At 49.0% G+C, this 22,769-nt stretch overlaps 6 protein-coding genes across 6 annotated transcripts; 2 read left to right on the top strand and 4 right to left on the bottom strand.

Moving 5' to 3' along the window:
• Nucleotides 1-219: 219 nt before the first annotated feature.
• F5Y00DRAFT_268977 (putative citrate synthase) lies at nucleotides 220-1,990 on the bottom strand (the record flags this gene model as incomplete). Its single annotated transcript, XM_048012354.1, has 5 exons — nucleotides 1,673-1,990; nucleotides 1,399-1,596; nucleotides 569-1,306; nucleotides 376-458; nucleotides 220-278 (listed from the first exon to the last, which is right to left on the bottom strand). Exons 1-5 carry the CDS (start codon nucleotides 1,894-1,896, stop codon nucleotides 220-222), a joined length of 1,302 nt encoding a protein of 433 aa, XP_047865496.1. The 5' UTR covers nucleotides 1,897-1,990.
• A 322-nt stretch (nucleotides 1,991-2,312) lies between these two features.
• On the top strand, nucleotides 2,313-3,889 carry F5Y00DRAFT_268981 (uncharacterized protein). Its single transcript, XM_048012355.1, has 3 exons — nucleotides 2,313-2,679; nucleotides 2,756-3,203; nucleotides 3,279-3,889. The coding sequence occupies exons 1-3, from the start codon at nucleotides 2,424-2,426 to the stop codon at nucleotides 3,451-3,453; spliced, it is 879 nt and encodes a 292-aa protein (XP_047865497.1). The 5' UTR covers nucleotides 2,313-2,423; the 3' UTR covers nucleotides 3,454-3,889.
• A 2,622-nt stretch (nucleotides 3,890-6,511) lies between these two features.
• Nucleotides 6,512-7,289, bottom strand: F5Y00DRAFT_268983 (uncharacterized protein; the record flags this gene model as incomplete). Its single annotated transcript, XM_048012356.1, has 2 exons — nucleotides 6,512-7,064; nucleotides 7,123-7,289. The coding sequence occupies 2 exons, from the start codon at nucleotides 7,287-7,289 to the stop codon at nucleotides 6,512-6,514; spliced, it is 720 nt and encodes a 239-aa protein (XP_047865498.1).
• A 1,887-nt stretch (nucleotides 7,290-9,176) lies between these two features.
• F5Y00DRAFT_268984 (fatty acid synthase beta subunit) lies at nucleotides 9,177-15,514 on the bottom strand (the record flags this gene model as incomplete). Its single annotated transcript, XM_048012357.1, has 2 exons — nucleotides 9,177-10,207; nucleotides 10,273-15,514. The coding sequence occupies 2 exons, from the start codon at nucleotides 15,512-15,514 to the stop codon at nucleotides 9,177-9,179; spliced, it is 6,273 nt and encodes a 2,090-aa protein (XP_047865499.1).
• A 600-nt stretch (nucleotides 15,515-16,114) lies between these two features.
• Nucleotides 16,115-21,069, top strand: F5Y00DRAFT_235154 (putative 3-oxoacyl-synthase). Its single transcript, XM_048007522.1, has 3 exons — nucleotides 16,115-16,270; nucleotides 16,351-16,731; nucleotides 16,909-21,069. Exons 2-3 carry the CDS (start codon nucleotides 16,371-16,373, stop codon nucleotides 21,009-21,011), a joined length of 4,464 nt encoding a protein of 1,487 aa, XP_047865500.1. The 5' UTR covers nucleotides 16,115-16,270; nucleotides 16,351-16,370; the 3' UTR covers nucleotides 21,012-21,069.
• A 160-nt stretch (nucleotides 21,070-21,229) lies between these two features.
• F5Y00DRAFT_268988 (uncharacterized protein) lies at nucleotides 21,230-22,180 on the bottom strand (the record flags this gene model as incomplete). The annotated part of the gene is made up of 2 exons (XM_048012358.1): nucleotides 21,534-22,180; nucleotides 21,230-21,459 (listed from the first exon to the last, which is right to left on the bottom strand). The coding sequence occupies exons 1-2, from the start codon at nucleotides 22,009-22,011 to the stop codon at nucleotides 21,230-21,232; spliced, it is 708 nt and encodes a 235-aa protein (XP_047865501.1). The 5' UTR covers nucleotides 22,012-22,180.
• Between the last annotated feature and the right edge of the window lie 589 nt (nucleotides 22,181-22,769).

Below are 22,769 nucleotides of genomic sequence, written 5' to 3' on the forward strand. Positions count from 1 at the left end.
GACATCTAAATGTAAGGCATACAAAAAGCAAAATAGTAATGCTATAATGAAATTCATGTAGACCCAAGAACCCAGTATTATTACTATTTAGTTTACTATACTATAGCTTTGCTTTTTGAGCTATGCGCCGTAAACATGGATCGTCTTGTATGTAATCATCAACAACGCCTCATCATAAGATAGATATGTACATATTTTCGGTGCCGCCTTTCCCCTAACTTAGTTCGCGAGTGGTGCTACGTATTTCTGCTGTGGCCGCCATAACTTCACCGGTTGTGCTGCGCAATAACCTGTCAGTACGGAATCTCAAACGTGGGGTACGTCAAGGCGTGGGGGAGGGGAGGGGAAGGGAAAGGGAAAGGGGGGGTGACTTACTCAGGCTTTCGCGCCAGTGAGCCAGCGCGCCGGGAGTCCTCGAGAGGATGGTGATAGCGATGATCATGTCAGTATCGAAACCCCTAACCAAGTAGGTAGCACAGGTCAGCATGGGATACGTTATGTTAGATGGAAGACAAGACCCGGTTGCTACACGCCGAGAGATGTCATGCTACGGTAGAGTCGCACTTACATGGCCGTGTAGAGGAAGCAACCCATCAGGTCGGCATTTGCCTTGAGGCCCCTCTCGATGAAGTAGGCGTCCTGGTTGGCGTACTTGTCGATGGCCATGGCCACGCGCAGGAGGGGGTTAGCATCGACGGCATCCTGGTGCTCCTCCAGCAGCTCCTCGATAAGCGCGACGCGGGGGTCCCGGGTCTTGTACACACGGTGTCCGTAGCCGAACAGCCGCCCGCCCTTGGCCTTGATGCGCTCGATGAATGGTGGAACGCGCTCCGCTGTGCCGATCTGCCTGAACGCCTCGTACGCCAGATCGATCGCGCCGCCGTGTAACGGTCCGTATCCGCATATGATGCCGGCCGTCACCGCTGAGACCGGGTCGATGAGCGTCGAGCCGGCGTGTAGCACGGCAGCGGTCGAGTTGGTCATCTCGTGGTCCGCGTACAAGATCCATAGCTTGGCCAAGCACTTCTCTACCTGAGGATCTGTGATACCCATCATCAGGAGCAGGTTCTGGAGCAACGACCGGTTTGGCTCGGGAGCGTTCCATTGCTTGTCGTTCTTATGGCAATATACGAGCGAGATCGTGGCTGCGAGATATGCAATAGTTCGTGCGAGGGCCTCATCGGCCACATCGAGGTGTCCGTGGAACATGGCGCTCTGCTGGTGACGCGTCTTGCAGATAATGCTGTCGCTAGCTGCAAAAGCGCTCATTCCTGCGATTATCATAGGGAACGTCTCCGCGTCGCGGCTGGAATTGGAGTTAGTGATACTATGCTATGCTATGTTATGCTATGCTACGTTCCTTGCTTTATCAGTAAAAAAAGAAAGGGGTAACCGTACGGGAATGATGAGATAACATCCTTGACGCTTTGAGACGGATTCATAGCATTGCTCATGACCTCTCGAACGTGATCCTTTTGTTGTTGAGTAGGAATGCTGCCCCAGATAATCAGGTGCATGATGTCTTCATAAACGTATTGGTGGAATAAACTCTCGATGGGAAAATCCCGGTATCGAATAGTGCCACGCACGCCATCACTGTTCGTCAAAATGGTAAGTAAATGAGGAAAGATGGTGAGTAATAGAAAAGATAGTATTATAGAGAGAGACACACATATGAGTAATGCTTGACTCCATGCAAGCTGTATATTGAAAGCCATTGTCCATGATGTGAAGTGGACGAGCCTTCAAAGAGGTAGCTAGATCTTCTTTACTATCCGGAGCACCAATTCGGGCAACATCAGCAGCACGAATATAATCTCCTTGTATTGGGATTGTATAAGACTTCCCCGTGCGGGAGTCTGTGACATCAAGGTGATGCTCCGTTATTCCCGGCATTTTTGAGTCGATTTGTTGAATAATAGGTAGTTCGGGATAAGGCGAAAGAAGGAGAATAAGAGTGAGTTAGGTTAGGTAGGTAGTTATTTCAAACGTACGATAGAACTCAAGAGTAAAAACTATTCGAAATGATTATTTCGCAAACTATTTGAGATGATGGCTTTCTGTGGCATTTGTCCGGTACCATGGGTTTTCAGCATTTCGTAGGGCTAGACTTTGGGGATCCCTGAATCCCGCAATCCATTAATCCCCTGTTCCCCTGAATCCCCAGATCCTGAAATCCACGAATCCTGATACTCATCGTCGGTGGCCTGATATCCGCGCCGCGAAACTTATGTTATGCAATGGAGTTGTTGAGTAACTATTCTAAATGTTTAGATAGGAACTTCGAAATAGCTATATAATTCATTCCAGCTCTAACCTCGCTGTTAGCTCTCATTTCCCGGCATCGCACTCGTTCTCAATCTCCTCTTTTAATCATCAAGTCCTCTTTCTCGCTCTAACTAGACTTCTCGTTTACATTAAAAATGGCTGCTGCTGCTGTTGCATCTACCACTGGCCTTATGGGCATGTGGAATGGCACTAAAGATGGCAAGCAAGAAGGATACATTGACTGGGCCAGCGGCTCAACTAATGTGCACGACCCTCTGGAGGTCAAGATCGAGGTTGAGGACATCCGAACGCTGAACCCCCAGCCAAACTACGAGAACAACGGATACGGGATTGTGAAGCACAAGTCTTCCTTGACTCCCGAGCAGTTCTTAGCCGGCAACGACCCTGAAGGTACGTTTTTCTACTCACGAAACTAGCTATTAAACCAATCTGGGATGTTCTTGTTAACAAAATCTTACCGTCTTAGGCAAGAAATACATCCAGGATGTCTACTTCAAGGAGGTCGCGGAGCTGGTCAAGCAGATTACTGGCTCCGACACTGTGGTCCCCTACGTATTCCGCATACGCCAAAACAGCATGAAGGCAGGCGAGTTTGCCGCCAACAAGCTTTCGCATGCTGCTCTTCCCGTCGCCCACGTCGATCGAGACGCGGTGACAGGAGAAGATGGTGTACGAGAGATCCTTGGCGAGCAGGCGGACGAGCTGCTCAAGCAGGGCAAGCGATACGCCCAAGTCAACGTCTGGCGCACAATCGACCACCCCATCCAGAAGTGGCCCCTCTGCTTCATAAACCACAGTGGCGTCAACGGCTGGAGCTACGACACGCACCTGGCGCGCGTGTACCCCACCAACGACCCCAGGATAGCCATCCGTGGCGACAAGAAGCACGACAGCGTCGTGAAATACGACCCGGGGTAAGTACATACAAAATCCCACCCCTCTAAACTCACTCGCACGTGGCGAAACGGGGCTAAAGATGTTATGAACAGTTACAAGTACCACTACGTAAGCAAGCTCGACCTAGACGAAGCTCTCGTCTTCTCCTCCTTCGACTCGGACGTGACTAAGGTCTGCCCGCACGGCGCCTTCTGGGACGATGCTAGCCCGGCGGATGCGCCGACGCGCCGATCCATCGAGGTTCGCTGCTGGGTCGTCTTCGACTAAACTCGACAAAGTTAAGTTAATTGTTCGCTCGATCGGCAAAAGGGGAGAGAGAGACTCGGGATGACGGGATGGTTTCTTGATTCTTTGCAGGAGAAGGGCCGTCCATCATTTCTACATCAGGCGCGCTTGTGTCTCTCGGCCATTTCAAAAAAAAAATAAAGGCAATTAGTAGTAAAATAGTTAATACAAATTCCAATACTCTGTTAATATACTAGATATAAATATAAATAAGGTGCTAGCTAGACTAGGAGTAGCCGCGAGGAAGAAGAAGAATTGCTTAGGGAGGGATGTTGGCGCTTCTTTAGGCAGAAGTCTTAATGGGGGGGCTCAGGGATAAAATTAGCGAGCGAGTTGAAGAAATCTTGGGGATCTAAAAAAACCTGATTTCTGATGGAGTTGGTGGCGATCGCATGGGGGGAGTTACTAGCGGAAGCGTATATTAAACGGCACGGCGAGACGGGGCCGTAATGTCGATCCTCCTGCCCCGGTATCGTCTTCGCCTTGTTTCCAAGTGATCGACGCTCTCGACGTGGACCCAACTACGGACGAGGGAACGGGGTTGATGCGGAGCAAAACACGGCCTGGTATAAGCTGCCCACCATTAGAATATTGCCAATTCCGCCGGCACTTGACAACGCGAAGGATCATGACGAGTAATTGACCGAGAGCACCCATAATTTCACTTTTTTCCCTTGATTAGTTCCACATCTGCAACTTTCAGCTCTCAGCTTTCCCTCCTGACCTTCTTCATCCCGTAGATGGGGTATCCAGTGCCGTGCCGTGCTGTGTCTTGTGCGCATCCACTGGGGCTAAGTACACACCCACTTCACCGACAACACACTGCTATGTACTTGCTTCCAGATGCAGATGTCTAAAGTCTTGGCAAAATGACTAGGTCATGGTGACGGGTAGACGGGGTTCCGTATTTGTTCGGTCGTGAGGGTCCCCCAGCGAAGTCCGCGAGCCGTGACCCGTGGGATTGCTTGAAGGGGGGGGATGGGGGCCAGCCAGCCAGCAAAACGCAGGTCATGCTGACCTGCAAGCAACTCTGATCTGACCTGACCGGTGAGCTAGTTTCTCGCAAGTTTTCCTCCTCCTCGCCCGGAAAGCCCGGCAGAAACGGCCATCAAAGACTAGGTAAGCCAGAATGGTAAGCTTTTTTCGCTTCGTGCCGTAGTCAACCGAACGCCGAAATAACCTCGACTTCGATTAGAATGGCGAGTGATGATGGTATACCACCTTACATAAGTAGTAGGTTCGGGCCGCCCCGGCTCTCCAGACTGCGTGACGGGGATGACGGGGCACCTATGGGAAGGACTGGATTAACGGTGACCCAACCTGTACTTTTGTGAAATTTTCCGGGACCGTGGTTTGCCCGTTCTTCGGTAGCTTCGCAGGTGTTTCGGCAGTTGTGTTTCATCATAAATATCTGTGTGGGAGGGTCTTGAGGTGTTATTGCAGGGAGCTAGGCGCGTGATTCCGATTGCTTCTCTCGTACCGCGGACTAGTTGTTCATTCATTCAGTTCCATGCAGGTGGTAAGTAGTAAGCACAGAACAGCGCCAACCATAGTTTTGTTTTGGTTTATTCTTTTATCCTTTATGGTTTCTGTCCTCAAGAAGCTATCGTATTGGAGGATTGTTAGCTGAATACGGAAATAATTGCCGACTTCTCTTGGCATCAAGGTATCCATTGGCTCTAAGTGCCTTTTTTTTTCCCTAGCAGATAACGTAGGTGGTAGGTAGATCCGTATTTTGAGGTCGCAATGTCTCGCAAAGTCTCAGCTTCAAAATTATAAACTCTTTATTAACCATCTGTTAATGCATAGATCAGTCAACTGAAGCTATTCCAAGTACTCCCGAAATGCCAATATAAGCTCATTACTTATAAGTTATTTGTAGGTTACATACTTCATTATTATTAAAGGGTTTATATTTGTTTATATTGCCAAACTCTCTTTAGCTTTACAAAAGGGCCTCCTAACCTTCTCCGTCATAGTTTATAAATTTGAAGGCTTAACTAGGTATCCGGAATCTGGGGTTTATAAGGGGTAGCAAGCCATACTACCGAATAGATTACTTGGGTGGTATATGCACGCGTCATTACTCGTATACGATCTCATTTGGGATACGCGTCAATGACGTTTTAAATTAATTTTGTGACATATTTTTTTCTTACACACCTTGGAAGTTGCATCTAGAAAAACCTTTGATACCTTCAAATCGAAGCCATTAAAAGCACCCTCAATTTCCTAATGGGGGAAGTGGGTTCCGTAGCTTGGGTAAGCTCCGGGGTCGGTACTCCGGGAAGTGGGGATTAGGGATGGGGAATTAGGGTTGTTTTTAATAGCTCGAATTCCCAACAGTACCTAAGAGCATAGCTAGAACCGCGGGTACTTCTTTACCTATCGGGCGTGAGGAAAACTCGATTATGTGATTGAGACGCGGACGCGTGCTTGTGCCCTACTTGTAAGCGCGCTTTTATACTCACGGCATAGGGTGCGTTAAGAATCAATACCAAAGTATTGATTGGTTCAACTAATATATAGGCAATAGTTAGGGGTAGTGGCAACATTACTTGTGTATACACTAATTCGATTTTATTACCCCTTTTTTAATAAACCACTATGTATCTATTCATTAGTGAATTCTTTCAAGGGTTTCAACGTAGCATTATAACCCCCCACCTAAGGAAACCAACTTAAGGGCTCTTGAGGAATTGGGCACCGATCTTTACCACATTTCACAATTGTGTGGTTACAGTGATCGATGGAATTATTCTTATTATCTTGATGTGATCGTGATCTGCGCCTGCTACTGCAACCGACAACGTAGCGCCGCTCTCATATTCTCATATTCTCATAGTCTCATACTCTCATACGCGTATGTATCTGTCCTGAATTCGATGACGGATCTTCAATGACAGGGGGTATAACCAGTTTGTCTCCTAACTTCGCCTTGAACCTATTCGTACCTGGGCGTTCTCATCTAACTACCAATACAGTCAACCAATACAGTACCTGCGAGTTGTCTCGCCCTATATGCGCCCTGCGGTAGGCATCAATTCGGGGGTGGGAATCCGGCCGCTTCTGAGTCGCCCATAGCGCCCGCGCCCCAGTCCACCGCCTGCCAATGAATATCTTGGGTGGCTGCCGCTGCTGCAGCTGCTAAGCGGGGATTACCTAGGACTGCAAGCCGGCTAGGACGGGGTCGACCATTGGAATATCGACGGATCCTGTTGCAGCTCTGCTTGGCCAGGTGCGTATCTCTCGCAGAGTTGCGAGTGAAAATCGCCCCGCATAGGGGGCAGACACCCTTGGTGCTGGCTCCTGACCTTTCCTTTACGTGCCTCACGAAGTTACTCTTGGATGAAAACTCGCGTCCGTTGCATCCGTGGTCCCAACATTGATGTTTTCTATTCCGGTCCATTGACCGGTCATCCGCACTCTGATTGCTTAAAAAATCAGACATCCCGCTGCTCAACTTGTCTAGAGCATTTGGATAAGGATCTACCGACGCCATGCTTCCTGATATGTGTTGTATAGATGTTACTGGTGCTTCGTCTCCATTAATACGATTCCGTGAAGAATCAGTGTCGTCGATCCAGTAGAGACTATTATATTCAAATTAGATAAATATACTCTTAAGCGTAGTCTATGGCGTCAGCCTACCTTTTGTGGGACAGCTCGTCGAAGATAGCTGAACCATCTAAGATGGGATCCACGAAGCCAGCAAAATCTGACGACGATGTGGTTGTTGAGCCATAGTAGTCTACATGCTCGGCGTGGCTGTGTGATGTCCTACTCTTCAGGCCATGTGTATGCTTCTGTCTCGTCATTGTGATATTGGTAGGGAGTAGTTATAACTACCAGTGGACATGAGGTAGCTGCAAAGAATGTTGAAAAGGGTTCTACTAGGCTACTGTGGCTAGGTAGTTTGTAATAATTGGATCTTGGTAGCGGGAGAGGCTTACTTGAGATCCTTCGTAGTTCATGGGCGTCTCACCCGCCTGGCCGGATATTAAATACTTCTGAGATATTAAATACCCTAAACCATTTGTCCGGCTGGAATCCATTACTAGCCGAAGGCAATGTATCTTATCATGGGAATCTGGCAATATGTCTGGCTCATCGGATTCTAATACCAATAATACAAGCCCCCAATCAATAGATCGCGGACTACCTAGGTACCGAGTTGACAAATCAGGAACAGCTCAGAATCGAACGTCTTTCTGGTCTGACAAAGGTTTCAGTGAACCTTTGTGGTCCCCTGGGAAGAGTATTGCAGAGCTGAACCACGAGGTCTCTGCAGCAATTCGAGAACTCGGGAGCCGGTCTAGAACATATGTAGTACTTGAGACGTCGGGGTCGGTCCTTTTTTTGCATAGCTCATAGCAGCCCCATGATTACCAGTTTACCAGTTTGCCAGTGCTTGTATGTGATAAGGGCTTCATCGACGAGTAGCGGGTCTCCAACGACCCCAGACCAGCCTCACTGCAGTGTCAGACTCTGCTCCCGCATCAAATCTAGGCCCGCGTAGATCCACAAAGGATGGGCATCTTGCACCCATTATCCTTTGCCCATGATCCTATCCAGATGTCTGAAGCTTCCCGGTCTAGCTGCGGTACAACGCTCTTCGTTGGTACCGTCTAGTAACGTGACTGATGCAGGCTCGTCGGTTAAAGTCAACCTTGTCACAGTTATAGACTGGGCTGGCCAACCAAGCTGTGCAGGACTATTGAAACGTTAACGGACCGGTCCGTAAAACTCTGAGCACCTACATACGTGTTTTTTCCTGGTTGACATTCTGCAAAGTCAAGATAAGCATAATACTAAAACCAACCGACTTTTTCCGTATCAAGTAGTATGACCCGGTGGCGCTCTATAACGGTTATACGGTGCCAGCGTATGAGGAGCCGCTAGGTATGATAGACAAACACCATAAGATTTTAGAGAAGAAAACGTAGAACCTAACTAGAAATACTAGAACACAAGGATTAATCAGCCTATAACATCCAGGTTAGAAAGAACGTTACCTACCTAGCCTAGATAAATCTTGGTTACTATATTTTTAGAAACCCTTATACTCTAATAGTTTTAAAATTCTCGGCATATTGTCTATTAACTACCTACCTAAGAGTTTCTATCAAGGTCGATTATACCTTGGAGTTATACATAAAGATACAAAAAACGCCCTTGTTAAGATCAATTTAACAATATCGTGGGGAACACGTTGTTTAATTTAAAATCAAGATCAAGTGCAATTTAAATACAAGTCCCAAAGGGGTATGCAGCGAGAGCTGATAAACCGTATTCGTAGAGCCAGGGCGGGCCACCCTGCGGCCAACCAGACGCATATCACACATGTAGTCCTGACATCACGACAAAACCCCTCGGACCCAACGCCGAGTCAAGTGACGCGGCACATCATGCATTCTGCAGAACCATGCGAAAAGGGGGGAGGGGAGGGGGGTTTTCGTCGTAACGTCGCTTAGAAAGAAGTACGGGAGGGAGAGAGAAAAGTTCGGGATATAACTGGGATATAACTGGGATATAACTTCTAATTATATCGTTGACAGCGGAAATGAATTTTCCTAATTGGTCACTTTCTAATGCGGACTCCAATAAAAAATAAAACATCTCTCTTAATGCTGATTCTCGATATATACACTACCCCCTTCGACGTTTGATATACCCATCACTATTAACATCACGACATCTTGTAATTACTCCCAGGCTTCTAGAACCTTGCCGATGCGAGGAGACTGGGTCATGCTATGTACATACTCAAAGTAATCCCTTGTAAGTTCGAATGGCCTGGCCGTCAGGTTCGGCACGTACTTCCCAACAAGCTGTTCCGGGTCGATGCTCTTCTCCTCGAGGTTCTTGAGTAAGAACGAGCGGAACGATTGCACTCCGGGTCGTAGGTACGAGCTATGAAACGGGACATCGATCCCCCGGAGCGGTACCGTAGCTCGGCCTCGCAATAGCTCAAGCGGCATAGGCTTAGCTCTCGAGTGCCGGTCTGCCTCTTTGATCACTCTGACCAGTAGATTGTTATTTTCCTCTGACTCGAGATGACGCACATCTACATTATGTGCCTTAATACTGTCCATAACATAGCCTAGCACGTCCAGGCCACGCAGGTCGCCTGCACAGACATATTGCATGTTGCGGATATTGTAGTTGACGATCTCTAGGAATGAGCCTGTGACGTCGCCGATTTCTTTGACTACGCGCTTGAGCGCCTGCTCGCCGAACCGTGTACTGGCCCGTGAAGGATCAACGGCGCACATCGAGTAGTCTGAGCGGCCAGCTTCGTCTCTTTCAACAGCAACTTGCATGCACAAACCGCGGTAGAACACCACTGACACGAGCGTCTCAACCGGCATCACCTTGGCGATGGATGCGAGGGCACTGTATTCACCTAGGGAATGCCCGGCGAAAATACTGTCCTTCTGAATGGCACCTTGAGCTCGTAGGTCCTCAAAGACTGCCATTTGCATCAGCGTAAGTGCTGGTTGTGTGAACTGTGTTGCCGAGAGCAATCCGGTCGGCGAGCGGAAGGTATACGACGTTGTATACTCCGTTATAGTCTTAAAAACCTTCTCCTGTTTAGGACTACCGTCTGCGGCCGGCTCGAGGCTTTGGTAGGTCATGGCCATGTAGTTTTGTCGGATGGCTTTGCCTCGAGCGCCACCGAAGTACACCGTGAGCTCCTTTGGATCGTTGCGGACGATGTGAAGAATAGAGAAGCCTACAACATGGCTAAGTTAGTGTTTTGTTCCAAGTTGCTTGAGGTAAATTAGGGGTGAAACCAACCGAAAGTATCAAGGAAATGTTTGTCGGCACGGTCCCAGACGTCTCTAGCTACCGCACTCTTATCATACAATTCCATTCCCATCCCCTTCTCTTGAGAACCCTGGCCTGTGAATATATACGCAGATGTGGGCTGCTCGATGATAGCTTCACCGACTAATACCTTTTCTCTTGTCTCGCCGCTCTTAACCACCTCAATTTGGATAATCATGCGGCCAGACACCATACCTATGTGGTGCAGCTGAACCTCGAGCCGATCTCCAGGGAGCACCATCCCGACAAACTTGACATTATAGTCGCGCATCCTGTGAGCATTGTTCTCCGTCGCCCAGGTCTCGACCAAGCTCCTGACCGCACCACTGGTGTACATGCCATGAGTTATCGTGCCTGGTAAATTGACGTATTTGGAGAAGACGCGTGAAACGTGAACTGGGTTGAAATCTCCCGACACACGGGCATAATTCTCGTTGGAGACAGGCGCTTCGATCTCTAGAGGAGCTTTACTATAGTTGTTCTGTATCGGGATCGGGTGCTTGAAATAGACGGGCTGGTCCAGCTCAGACCCGTTCCGAGCAAGGTATTCCAGGACCGGGTTCCCGCGTGAAGGCCCATCGGAGACGTAATTCACCGTCCCCACGCGGACCAGCTCCTTGGTAGTTGCGATTTCGATCTCGACCGTACCGCTGGTTTCGACGGAGGCAAATACGACCTTGTCGCTGAATCGGGTCGAGGTGTGTAGCTTGAATACGACGCTACGACCTAACAGAAGATCGTCGGCGTCTCCTTCTAACTTGAGCCACTTCTTGGCTTTTAGCACGGCAACTTCCTTGGGGCCCTTGAGTGCTACTCTGACTTGAGGCTCAGCCTTACGCTGGAACGTCTTCTTGTAGTCAGCGAAGATGCCGCGGTAGAAGAACTGCGACGTGACCTCCATCACGGGGTTCCCGCCGTCTCGCGTGATTGTGCCACAGACCTCAACCATTTGACCCGAGTCTTGGTTGATAATAGCGATGATTTCGGAAGTTGCGCTTAGCGTGTCGCCCTTCTTGAACGGAGTCGCTCCGGGGACCATGCGGAAGCGATTAGAGAGGTGGACAAGCTTCAACAGATCTCCGTCGACAGCATGGAATAGGGGCTCCATGAGAGCCTTCCAGCCGACAATGATAGCGAAGTCCATAGGCGCGAGATGATCTCTGCCAGGCCGTTGAATATAGGCCTCAGCAGTGTTACCCACTGCGCGTGCGAACTCACGTATGGCTGGGCTAGAGATGGTAGTTTCGCCACCATCCCAGGGTTTGACATGAGACATCGCTGCATCTAAGCGGATATCGGGTCTATCGGTACCAAACCAAAGCTTGTAGTAGAAATCTTTAATACGCTCGTCTCGAGAAGCCATTTCCTCATGGATAGGCGCATAGCCCGCTTCAGGATGATAAGTAAATAAAAGCGGGAGTATGGCTGGGCTACCCAGTGCGGTTCGGTGCTCGATGAGATATAAGGGAATGACGTTGCCAGACAAGGGGCCTATTTTCATCGTTGGTAACTGTTTTCCACTGACGTTTTCCTCGACGGTAATAACCGTCTTATCCGAGTCGTCTGGTTGTGCTATATGTATGACCATCCCGCGAGTAGGGGCAAGAAGACGGCGTAGTGGATTGGCTTCAAGGCGATACCCCTGAACGAAGACATCCGTAGTAAATAGAGCGCGACGCCACATAGTCTGATCGCCTGCAAGTAGTTGCATCCACTCATCTTTGTCTGGAACTGTTGTTCCCGGGATAAATAGTCTTAACTCATTTCTGGTCTCGGAAATAGCGACTCCTTCGAGGATAAGGCGAGTATCGTGAGCAGTGTCTGCCATCTTGTCTCCGAAATATTCAACAGTTGGTATATTCTCCTCACTACCATTATAAAGGTCTTGTGTGAGAATTCTTATATGGCCCCCGTGAATGCGATCGAGAATTTCTTTAATGGGTTCCTCGGTAGTAGTTGAGTGCTTGGCAGCAACAGGTCCGTGGAGGACGCAGACTCTGCCTACGTCCTGGTCGATCACTGCGTCGAGGTCCTCGGACTGCCACAATGAGTCCTTTTTGAACCATACTTCAAAGTCTTCATCTAGACATGGGACGAATGGTACCGGCTTTTGGTTAGGGCGCTTGCAAAGACTTAAGAAATGTAAGCAGTCCTGAGAGTTCATAAGCTGCGTAGCCGCCGAGGGATATATTGCGAGCAGTCTGCTGATGGTGGGCAGTGGGTCGTCAAGTTCCTTGTACGTCTTTATGAGTTGGCTGTTGGCTGTACTCGCGTGTGTAGCAAGGCGTTGCTCGACGTAGCTGATAAAGTCCCCTGTTAACTTGGCAAGAGACTTATCAATCCACCTTTTCTGGTGTTTGATGAACATAAGATCGATCATCCTGGAAATAACCTCGACATAAGTCATCTCCCGGAGGTCAACGGCTTTGCCAGAAGCAGTGAGGCCAAACCATGGTTTCTGGAAGTCGGCATTAAGCCGTCGAATAATATACTCTCGAGTATCTTTTTTCTTTAATTCGAGGAGGCGCTTATCCTTAGGTAGGCTAAATATTTTCTGGTCCATCTCAGCCCAGAAAACGACGCCGCGCGTGGCGAGCTTGTGGATAGGCTCTCCCATCTCCGATCGGACGGTGATGATCCCACCTCCGCCGACAGGTTTCTGATATGTTCTCTCCCATTCTCGGTCGTCAAGGCCGTGCGCATCAACGATAGCTTGCTTTGCCTCTTTAGATGTATGTGCCTCCCTGGCCACCATACACCGACTCCCAAGGAGCACCCCGTCAAAAGGCATAAGCGGGAGACCGAATTTCTTAGCCCAAGTGCCACTTAAATAGGGGTAAGTATCATCTGGGCCACCAAACCCGGAACCGGCCACCAGCACAATATTAGAACAACGCCGTATTTTACCGTACATCTCTAGGATCGGTTCGTGAAAATCTTCGCATGAGTGGTGCCCGCCACCACGGCCACCAGTCCACTGCATTATTATCGGAAACCCTGGATTAGCCTGTGCAATTTTAACCACCTGCTGGATGGCTTGGACGGACCCGGGTTTGAATCCGATTTGCCTAATTCCGAGCGTTCGGATGTATTCATTCGCGATCTCGAGAGATGGAACGCCGGCGCCAATAGTTAGCCCCTTTATCGGCAACCCTTTCGCACATAAATCGCGTATAAGTGGGATCTGCCAGGAAATAGCTTTAGGGCTGGCATAAATGACGTTGAGGACTATGCCGCGGCCGGGAGGAATCTCCTTTGAAATCTTCGTTATCGACTCGGTCAAGCTATTCGCGTCGTAATAGCCACCGCATGCGAGCTCGACTTCATACCCTGCTTTCATTGCGGCGACTACAAAGTCCCAGTGTACCGTTGTAGGAGTCATTCCGGCAATCATGACTGGCGGAAGACCAAGCAGCCTGCTCATCTTGGTATCGACGAACGTCCGGCCAGTGGAAGTCTTTATCAATTTCGGACCATATTGCTTAGCCCAGTTCGTGCCGTATGCAAGATCTGACCTCTTTCGAGCAAAGATCTCATGCTTGCAGCCAATTTCGGGGTGCGTCGGGTTAGTGATGTTGGTTGCGAGGATGACACGGGCTCCGGTGCCGTCTTTAATGCGACTTGTGAGGCCAGCAACACCTGCACTACGCCCGGGACCAAAGTCCAGTATATGTGTCGCATCAGGCATTGCGATGGACTCATCCCAGTGTACAGGATCTTGGCAAATCATCTTCACAAGAGAGGGCACAATGTTGTCTGTCCCCTGTAGTTCATTCCTGATGTCTTTCCCGCTGAAGGTTGAGTATACCGGGATGGCGAGCTCGCTGGGAGATATGATCGTCTCTCTTAGGTCATCTTGAAGCGCTTCTATAGCCGATCGTAGATAGGGGCTGTGGAATGGGGCCGTTATTGGAAGGAATCTGTTCATGATGTTCAACTTCCTTTGGCTAAATGGTATGCGAGACTCATCCACATTCTCGCTTGCTTTCACCCGGCGAAGTTGCTTATTGAGCCCGTACAATGCCATCGGCGGGCCAGCAACCACAAAGTTCTTTGTGCCATTTACTAAGGCTATAACGATATGTCGGTCTTCCTGAAGAACCCCATTCACTTTCGCAATGTGTTTTTCGAGGACTTCTCGAGCCACACCCCTAATAGAGAGGGCAGCGGTTGGCTCACCCTCGCCATGTGTTACCGAGTCCTCCAGAGCACTTGGTGGGATAGAGGGGAGTGGGTATGCCTCCTGACTGCGAACGCCAATCCAAAACAGTATCGTGAGCGCCTTTTTGCCCTGTATCTCAAAACTCTGCCAATCTGCGGATGCGGCGATTATGGCTGCGAGGATGACGCCCTGAGAATGACCTGTCGTACCCGAAAGGCGATTTCTCATGCCGCCAGGATGCGTTCCAAGGGCGGAAGTTGTGACTATATAATGAAGAATTTGCAGCAAGCCAATGAGGGGAAAGCTCACTGGCGCCGAAACAAGATAATCGTAATCCGGCTGGGAGTCGGGTTGTTCCAGCCAGCGCATGATATCCAGGCCGTGGGCAAAGGCTTGAGAAGCCCTGACGTCGCGTGAGAGGCGTTCAAGGAAACGCGCCGCAGGGACAAGGAATCGTTTTGTGAGTGTTGGATAGACATCATGAACATCCCGTAGTTCGTCAAGATAAGTTTTCGTATTACCCTGGCCGCCGAATACAGCATACACACGAGCGGTGCCTTTTAAAGCTGCACGCATGAGTGCTGACTCTGGCGCACCCGTAGGTCGCCTTACTGCCCCGACGGCGAGATAATATGACCGGATTACCATAAGTTTGTCAATATCATCCGGAAGCCCTGCGACAAACGCATGAACTTCCTCGCCGTGCAGTAGCTCCCTTTCGAACGACTGCAGGACGAAATTAAGCACCTCCTTATCGAAGCTAGGATCGATATGTGTTTCTACTTCCTTGGCGATGAAGCAGAGGAACTCCGAGACAAGCTCAATAATAGATAACGGGTTATAACCCTCATTATCCTGTTTGCTTGGGTTGATAAGTGTTTTGAGAAATCTATCTCGTAATTGAATCGCGTTGGCGTATAAGAAGGTGGGTATTATGAAGGTATGTTCGAGGGTATTGCTGATTAGAGTGAGCGGTTGAGATTGAGATCCCGTCTCAGGTTCTGGAGTGAAGATCTCCGGACTTGAGTCCGATCCATCTAAGTCTATCATGGCTGTGGTTTGGAATTGGAATTCCTGTTTGTTTGTTGGCGTGGACTTCTCCAAATGTTAACAATATATCGTATAAATCGCCAAGCCGGATGGGTGCAGAGTATGTGAACTAGAGCAAATAAATCCAAGTTCGCATTCGCTCGTTCAATCTAGGAATTAATTTTTGGATTTTACAAGAAAAATATTCATGAGATCTGTAAATATACGAATGATCAAGCTTGCTCGAGAGAAGTTTATACTATTCGTGTATTAGGAAAAAGGCGAGGGCTTAGAAATGGCTATGTCAATTCTGCCAAGCTACAATAAAAAAAGGCCTAAAGGCTAGGCCTGTTAATAACTGGAATGCGGGATTATGGGAGGATAGTAGAGCACTGGAACCCTATGATTTCCATGGGAGTTTATCGCCAGTGTAACCGGAATAAGGGATTGCAGGATTTGGGGATTCAGGGAATTGGGGATGCTGGGACATTACCGTAGGCCTAGAGTGAATAGAACTTCAAAGTTGAATACCTTGAATAGTAGCATAACTACCTGCTATCACGAAGCAGCATGCTGTTTTTATTGTAAAATTTTCAATTACATATTTTCTCTGTCGTGTTTCTCATTGTTGGGCGAAATCGAGTAATATCCCCTTCCACATATGAGAATTACGCTCGAGTCGAACATTATAGAGCGCCGCCGACAAGCTCAATAGTGAAGCTCGTCAAGATGGCACACCAACAACAACAACATGAGCGAGAGCTTGCTCATGTGCTCCTAACGGAGTTACTAGCGTAAGTTTCTCTTAACCAAATCGACTTGTATGGACGATGGATATTGACACGAGAGATACCTACCTAACAGATACCAATTTGCGATGCCTGTCCGGTGGTCAGAAACTCAAAGTGTACTCTTTGACAAAGTCAATGTTGAGAAACTAGTCGAGTTTGGTCCATCACCTACACTATTAAATATGGCAAAGAAAACTTTAGGCCAATTCAATCTTGAGTCGGACGCTGTCAATGGGATTAAGCGGTCTCTTCTCTCGACTAGCGCCAACTACGACGACCTTCGCTACGATATATCTCCACCTCCAGAGCCGGAGAGCGTAGAGAGGCCGGTATCACAGAGTAATCCGGAATCAGCTCCGGGGGCCAAGATACCTACTCTCGAGGCGCCCCCTGCGAGCACATCTATCCCTACAAAAGCAGATAGCCCAATCCCCGATGTCCCAATTACTGCATTAGAGTCAGTTACTGCGCTTATAGCAAGCAGTTTAAAAAAGCTATCTTTAGAAATTAAGCTTGATGAAAGCATTAAAGCAATTTCTGGGGGTAGGTCAATTGTACAGAACGAGATAATAGGGGATATGTTGGAAGAATTTGGGCCGTTAGCGGATGACGTTGAGAACATACCCCTTAAGGAACTTGCTGCAACAATTCAAGGCGCATACGACGGAAAGTTGAAGAAGTGTTTACGCACTCGAGTTGAGAAGATGGTTGGATCGAAAATGCCTGGCTCATTTGATTTGATCTCTGCAAGGTCCTACCTAAATGACAAATGGGGTCTCGCCTCCGGGAGACAAGACTCAGTTCTCTTACTAGCGCTTGGGCAACAGCCGGCAGCTAGATTAAAGAAGAACGAGGATGCTGAGGCATTCTTCGACACTATCGCTCAAGGGCACCTAGACAATGCAGGCCTATCTAGACAAAGTAGCACGACCGCAACTAGCCCGCAACAGACTATGCTCGATTCCAAAGTAGTACAACAGCTGCGCGATGAGCACTCACAGTTGAGAAAGAAGATTGCCGCCCTTCTTTCCGACGACGACGACGAATCCGCGACATCATCAGGAGCTGTTGATGATTCTGCAGAGACACAGGATAAAATCGATATGTACGAAAAAGAATTAGGCGAAGACTTCTGCAACGGTATCAAGCCCATCTTCAAAGCCGATCATCAGCGATCATATGACTCTGTCTGGAATTGGGGCCACGTCGATCTACTTGACGAATACTATAAGCTCCTAGAAGGTAGTGAGAGCCGGGATGGCCTTGAATCGGCTATAGCTGGCCTTAGAAGTAGGGCTAGCGGCAGACTCGAGAGGGCCAGGCAGTACTTGCTCGGCAAGGTATCTTCGAAAGAAGACAGCGGGATCGAAGGAATCAAAACGATGCTTAACAACCTCAATCCTAAATATACGAAGCCTATAAAGGCCAAACCGCAAGAGATCCACCACGGCGTTCCACACTCAACTCTGAAGCAGCAATCAGAACCTAAAGCCAAAGAAACAAAGTCTCCTCATATACTTAGGAGGAAAGGGGCTGAGTGGACTCCTGACCAACGATTAACAACCCTCATGAGCATAGACGACCAGATCGCGACGAAATCGTTTGCCGGAAAAGACATCCTCCTGACAGGCGCGGGTCCAAATTCGATCGGCATAGTCCTTCTCCAATCGCTTCTCCAGGGAGGAGCCAGGGTTTTAGTCACAACCAGCAGGGCCATGCCCGAGGCGGGCCCCATTTATCAGAAGATATTCGCGAGCTACGGAGCCAACGGATCCAAGCTCGTTGTTCTTCCATGTAACCAGGCAAGTAAGCAAGATATAGAGAATCTAGTCGCTCACATCTATGACCCCGTCAACGGTCTTGGATGGGATCTCGACTTCATTATCCCGTTTGCGGCACTGCCTGAAAAGGGCCGTGAGATCGACAATATCGATTCTAAGTCGGAGCTTGCGCATAGAGCTATGCTGACGAATGTATTGAGGATCATGGGTGCCGTTAAGCTCGCAAAGGAGTCGAAAGGCTCTCGTACAAGGCCGGCGCAGGTCTTGTTACCCCTTTCTCCTAACCATGGCACATTCGGGAATGATGGCCTGTACTCCGAATCCAAGATCGGGCTAATGACGTTATTGAATAAATGGTCCTCTGAGAGCTGGAGCGATTATCTATGTCTTTGCGGTGTCATTATTGGCTGGACTCGAGGCACAGGCTTAATGGCAGCTAACGATGCAATTGCGGAGGAGATTGGTAAACGCGGCGTGACCACCTTCTCGACGGAAGAGATGGGAAGACTGATAATAGGACTTATGTCAGACCCCGTAGTATCGATCTGCCAGACGGAATGTCTCTTGGCGGACCTGAGCGGAGGTATGGGTAGTGATCCCGAGTTAGCAGCGTTCATTGCCGGAATAAGGAATTCGATGCGCCAAAATGAGGAGATCAAGCGGGCCTTAGCTGAAGAAGAAGCCCTTGACGAGGTTGCTACTCGAGGTAAACCCACCGCGACGTCGCAATCAAATTCGACGCTACCCAAACCACCTCTAGTTGACCTTGAGCTGGGGTTTCCAACACTGCCTGACTACACGACCAAGTTGAAGCCCCTGAACTCCAAGCTAGATAATATGGTCGATCTAGAGTCAGTCGTAGTTGTGGTAGGCTTCGCCGAAATTGGACCGTGGGGAAACTCACGGACAAGATGGGAGATGGAGCTTGAAGGGGAGCTGTCAATCCAGGGCTGTATCGAGCTGGCCTGGATGACGGGACTTATCAAGCACAACCCCAAGCCAGCTCCTCCGACAGACGGCGCAGCAGCCGCGTGGCTCGATGTAGCTACCAATACACCTGTGCACGACTACGAGATAAAAGCGAAGTACGAGAAGCAGATTCTAGAGCATACAGGACTTCGCCTCATCGAGCCGAGCCCCCTAGACCACCCTAATCGGGATAGCAAGCAGTTTCTTCAGGAAGTCATTGTCCAGCACGACCTAGAGCCCTTCACCGCGTCATTCGACACGGCCATGGAGTTTGTACGAGAACAGGGCGACAAGGTTGAGATCAAGCAGATATCCAAGAGCGATCAGTTCTCCGTGCGTTTCAGGAAAGGCGCCACCCTGATGATCCCCAAGGCAAGGATCTTCGACAGGATCGTCGGTGGCCAACTCCCAACCGGCTGGGATCCGACGGTATACGGACTCCCGCAGGATCTCTGCGAGAGCGTGGATCGATGTACGCAGATGGCGCTTGTATGCGCCGCCGAAACCTTCCTCTCGGCAGGAATCACGGACGTCTACGAGCTGTATAAAACGATTCACATCTCGGAGCTTGCGAACTGCGTGGGATCGGGTATGGGCGGCGGCCAATCGCTACAGAAGCTCTACCGCCAAGGCTATCTTGACCGGCCGGTGCAGAGCGATATCCTAGCCGAGGTATTCATCAACACGACGGGCGCATGGCTAAACATGCTCCTCATGTCATCGGCGGGTCCGACAAGAACGCCTGTTGGTGCCTGCGCGACAGCGCTCGAGTCTCTGAACCAAGGGTATGATCTTATTACGAGCGGCGCTGCGAAGATCTGTCTGGTAGGAGGTTTCGACGATATGACCCAGGATACGTCGGCAGAATTTGCCAATATGAAAGCAACAAACAACAGTATGGCTGACATTGAGCGCGGCCGCGCGCCACACGAGACATCTCGCCCGTGTGCCTCGTCTCGGAAGGGGTTTGTCGAATCAGAGGGCTGTGGCATGCAATTACTTACCAACGCCAAAGTAGCCCTAGAGTTAGGCTTGCCCATCCGATCCATCGTTGCGCATGTTCAAACGGCCAGCGATGGCGTCGGCCGCTCAGTTCCTGCCCCTGGAAAAGGCATCATGGTCAACGTCCGTGAGAGCCCTAGCCTTGGTTCATCGCCACTTCTAGACATCGATTATAGGAGACGGTTACTAGAGCACTCCCTAAAGTCCATCCGCGAGCGTCAGGAGCTTTTCGGCCCTCTGGCGGGATCTGGTGGTGGGCCAGTTGACGAACTCGAACTAGCTGCTCGGCGCGAGGAGAAGGAGGCTCGACGCAGATTTGGCAACGCCTTCTGGACACATGACACGCGTGTTTCGCCCTTGCGCGGAGCTCTAGCCGTCTGGAACCTAACTGCCGACGACATCGGCGTCGTATCTCTCCACGGCACCTCGACAGATCTCAACGAGAAGAACGAAGTGGAAGTACTCCACCGGCAACTCAGCCATCTCGGCCGCACTCCCGGCAACGCGGCCCTAGCCGTGTGCCAGAAATATCTAACCGGGCATCCCAAAGGTGCCGCCGCGGCCTGGATGCTTAACGGGTGTTGCCAGATGCTCGAAACAGGGGCTGTCCCGGGAAATAGAAACGCAGACAACATCGACGTGGCGCTCGAGCCCTGGGAGAATCTCGTGTTTCCCAACCGAACGATCAGAGTCGACGAGGTAAACGCGTTCAGTGTGACGAGCTTCGGCTTTGGTCAGAAAGGGGCCCAAGCGCTCGGGGTGCACCCTAAATACGTCTTGGCGACGATTGGCGAGGGACGGTATGACGAGTACTGTCGCGTCCGTCAACAACGATACTTTAAGGCTAAGCAGCACTTCCAGAATACACTATACGGGGGCAGTATGGTAGTACTAAAAGATGATGCGCCCTATCCCAAAGCTCGACAGTTGGAAGCGTTGGTGGATGCATCCGCAAGATTTGGAGGGGAAGAGTAGTATGCTGTAAAGCATGACTTACAGATTTCTATAGTTAGGCGTTAGGCCGTCATTGCTGGAGTAGGGATCGGTTCGAAGACTTAGATACGTATTAATAGGAAATATACGGTATGTATAAATTCAAGTAGCAGGTAGCCTATATTCATGAATACGAGGTGTGTAAATAATACAAGTCGCTCTCTAATTATCGTCTCTGGCTCTTATATTCTAACCTATCTTCAAAATTTATCTGCCTTACGTCCGATAACCATTGACGCATCATCGCGCTTATAGTGCCAATTAAACTCCTTTTCTTCCTTGCAATACTCGCAGTCCTTCTTCTGCTCACCTTTCTTATGCCCCAGGTATCCGCACCTACAAAGAACACACCAGTGGTCGTGGAAGTACTTGCTACCACCGAACAAGTCTTTACAGCGGTCCAAAATACTCATCTCGGCTACCTCTTTATCTATTACGAAGTTTAGCTATTAAGCCGTTGAAGTAACGGGGTCTTTAGAGTTATTATAGGTAACAGGTAGATACCTTCAAGCTTTCTGGCAGCTTCTATCATCATCTTGCGCGCCTGGTCATAGAACTCGGCTGTAGGAGAGTCTTTGTTACGAAGCTTATTTATCAATGCTTCATCTATCGCACTAACGGCAGCCCAATCTCTCAGTCGAGGATCAGCGCCATGATCCAACAGCCACCTCACCAGATCAAGGCTTTCGTAATGATCCAGTGTAGTATTAGTGCGCCAGTCGCGATTTTGAGGGTTCTCAATCGCTTCTTGCAAAGGCCGGCTTGAATGAGGGAGTAGTTGGTTGACGTCTAAGCCGCCAGCAGCGATAGCTTCCTCTGCCCAAGTTATTCGTAGCGCGACGGGTGCAAGAGATAGGCAAATGCTTTGGATTCTAATTTCGGGTCTACTCCCAGGGCGGTTGGGGTTATCTCTGGCCCAATATTCTATGTCTTCTTGGGTTATAGGCCTTTTAGACGCCGCTACGTGGGGAGTCCGGGCCATGTTTTCGATTTGAGACTCGGAAAGGCATTAAAATGAACGCTAAACACTAAGTTTTAGGCCGTAGGTAGGTTTTTGGGGCTATATCATATATCGCAACTTAACATCGTAGAGATAACATCCGTTCGAAAAGATAAATAGCATATAACAAACAGGGATTTTAAACTTAGACAGAAGACTGGAAGACTCAAAATTATTCAATAAGGCTTGGTTATGGACAAGGCCAAGTAGCATCATGGAATGTTGTGGCTTGAACTTGAGGCTTAGCCAAGCAACCCCTGAAGTATCGGATGGTTCCCGTTTGCTGAAGATACGATGTAAACGGGCATCTGGCTGTTAAAGAAGTTGTTCATTAAGTAGCCTTGATGGTTGATAAATAGGTACTTACTCCTAATAACTTGTATTATCTAGAACTAACCATATGTAAATATGAGTATAACTAACCTTTATTACCTTAGTTGTATTGGGCACCATGGTCTAAATACCTTAAAACTCATAATATCATTAGAAGCTTCTTACTCTCATCCCGACTGAAATTTTCAAAGAAAAATTTACCTAGTTACTTATAGAAAGAAATATACTGTATTTCTAGGCTCGTTTGTCGGTTAGGCCTCCTAAGCTTTTAAATTGGGTTAAGAGTTGTGTTAGGATTCTGGGTGAGGCATCCGAAAGGGCTTGGGTATATACAACCTTCTGACTAACCACAAGCATTTATAGCCAAGCTTGAAATCCCTTACGGAACAATGAAGTTGTTATTGTTA

Source organism: Daldinia vernicosa (assembly GCF_022497035.1).
Source record: "Daldinia vernicosa strain CBS 139.73 unplaced genomic scaffold F5Y00scaffold_19, whole genome shotgun sequence".
NCBI classification, from domain to species: domain Eukaryota; kingdom Fungi; phylum Ascomycota; class Sordariomycetes; order Xylariales; family Hypoxylaceae; genus Daldinia; species Daldinia vernicosa.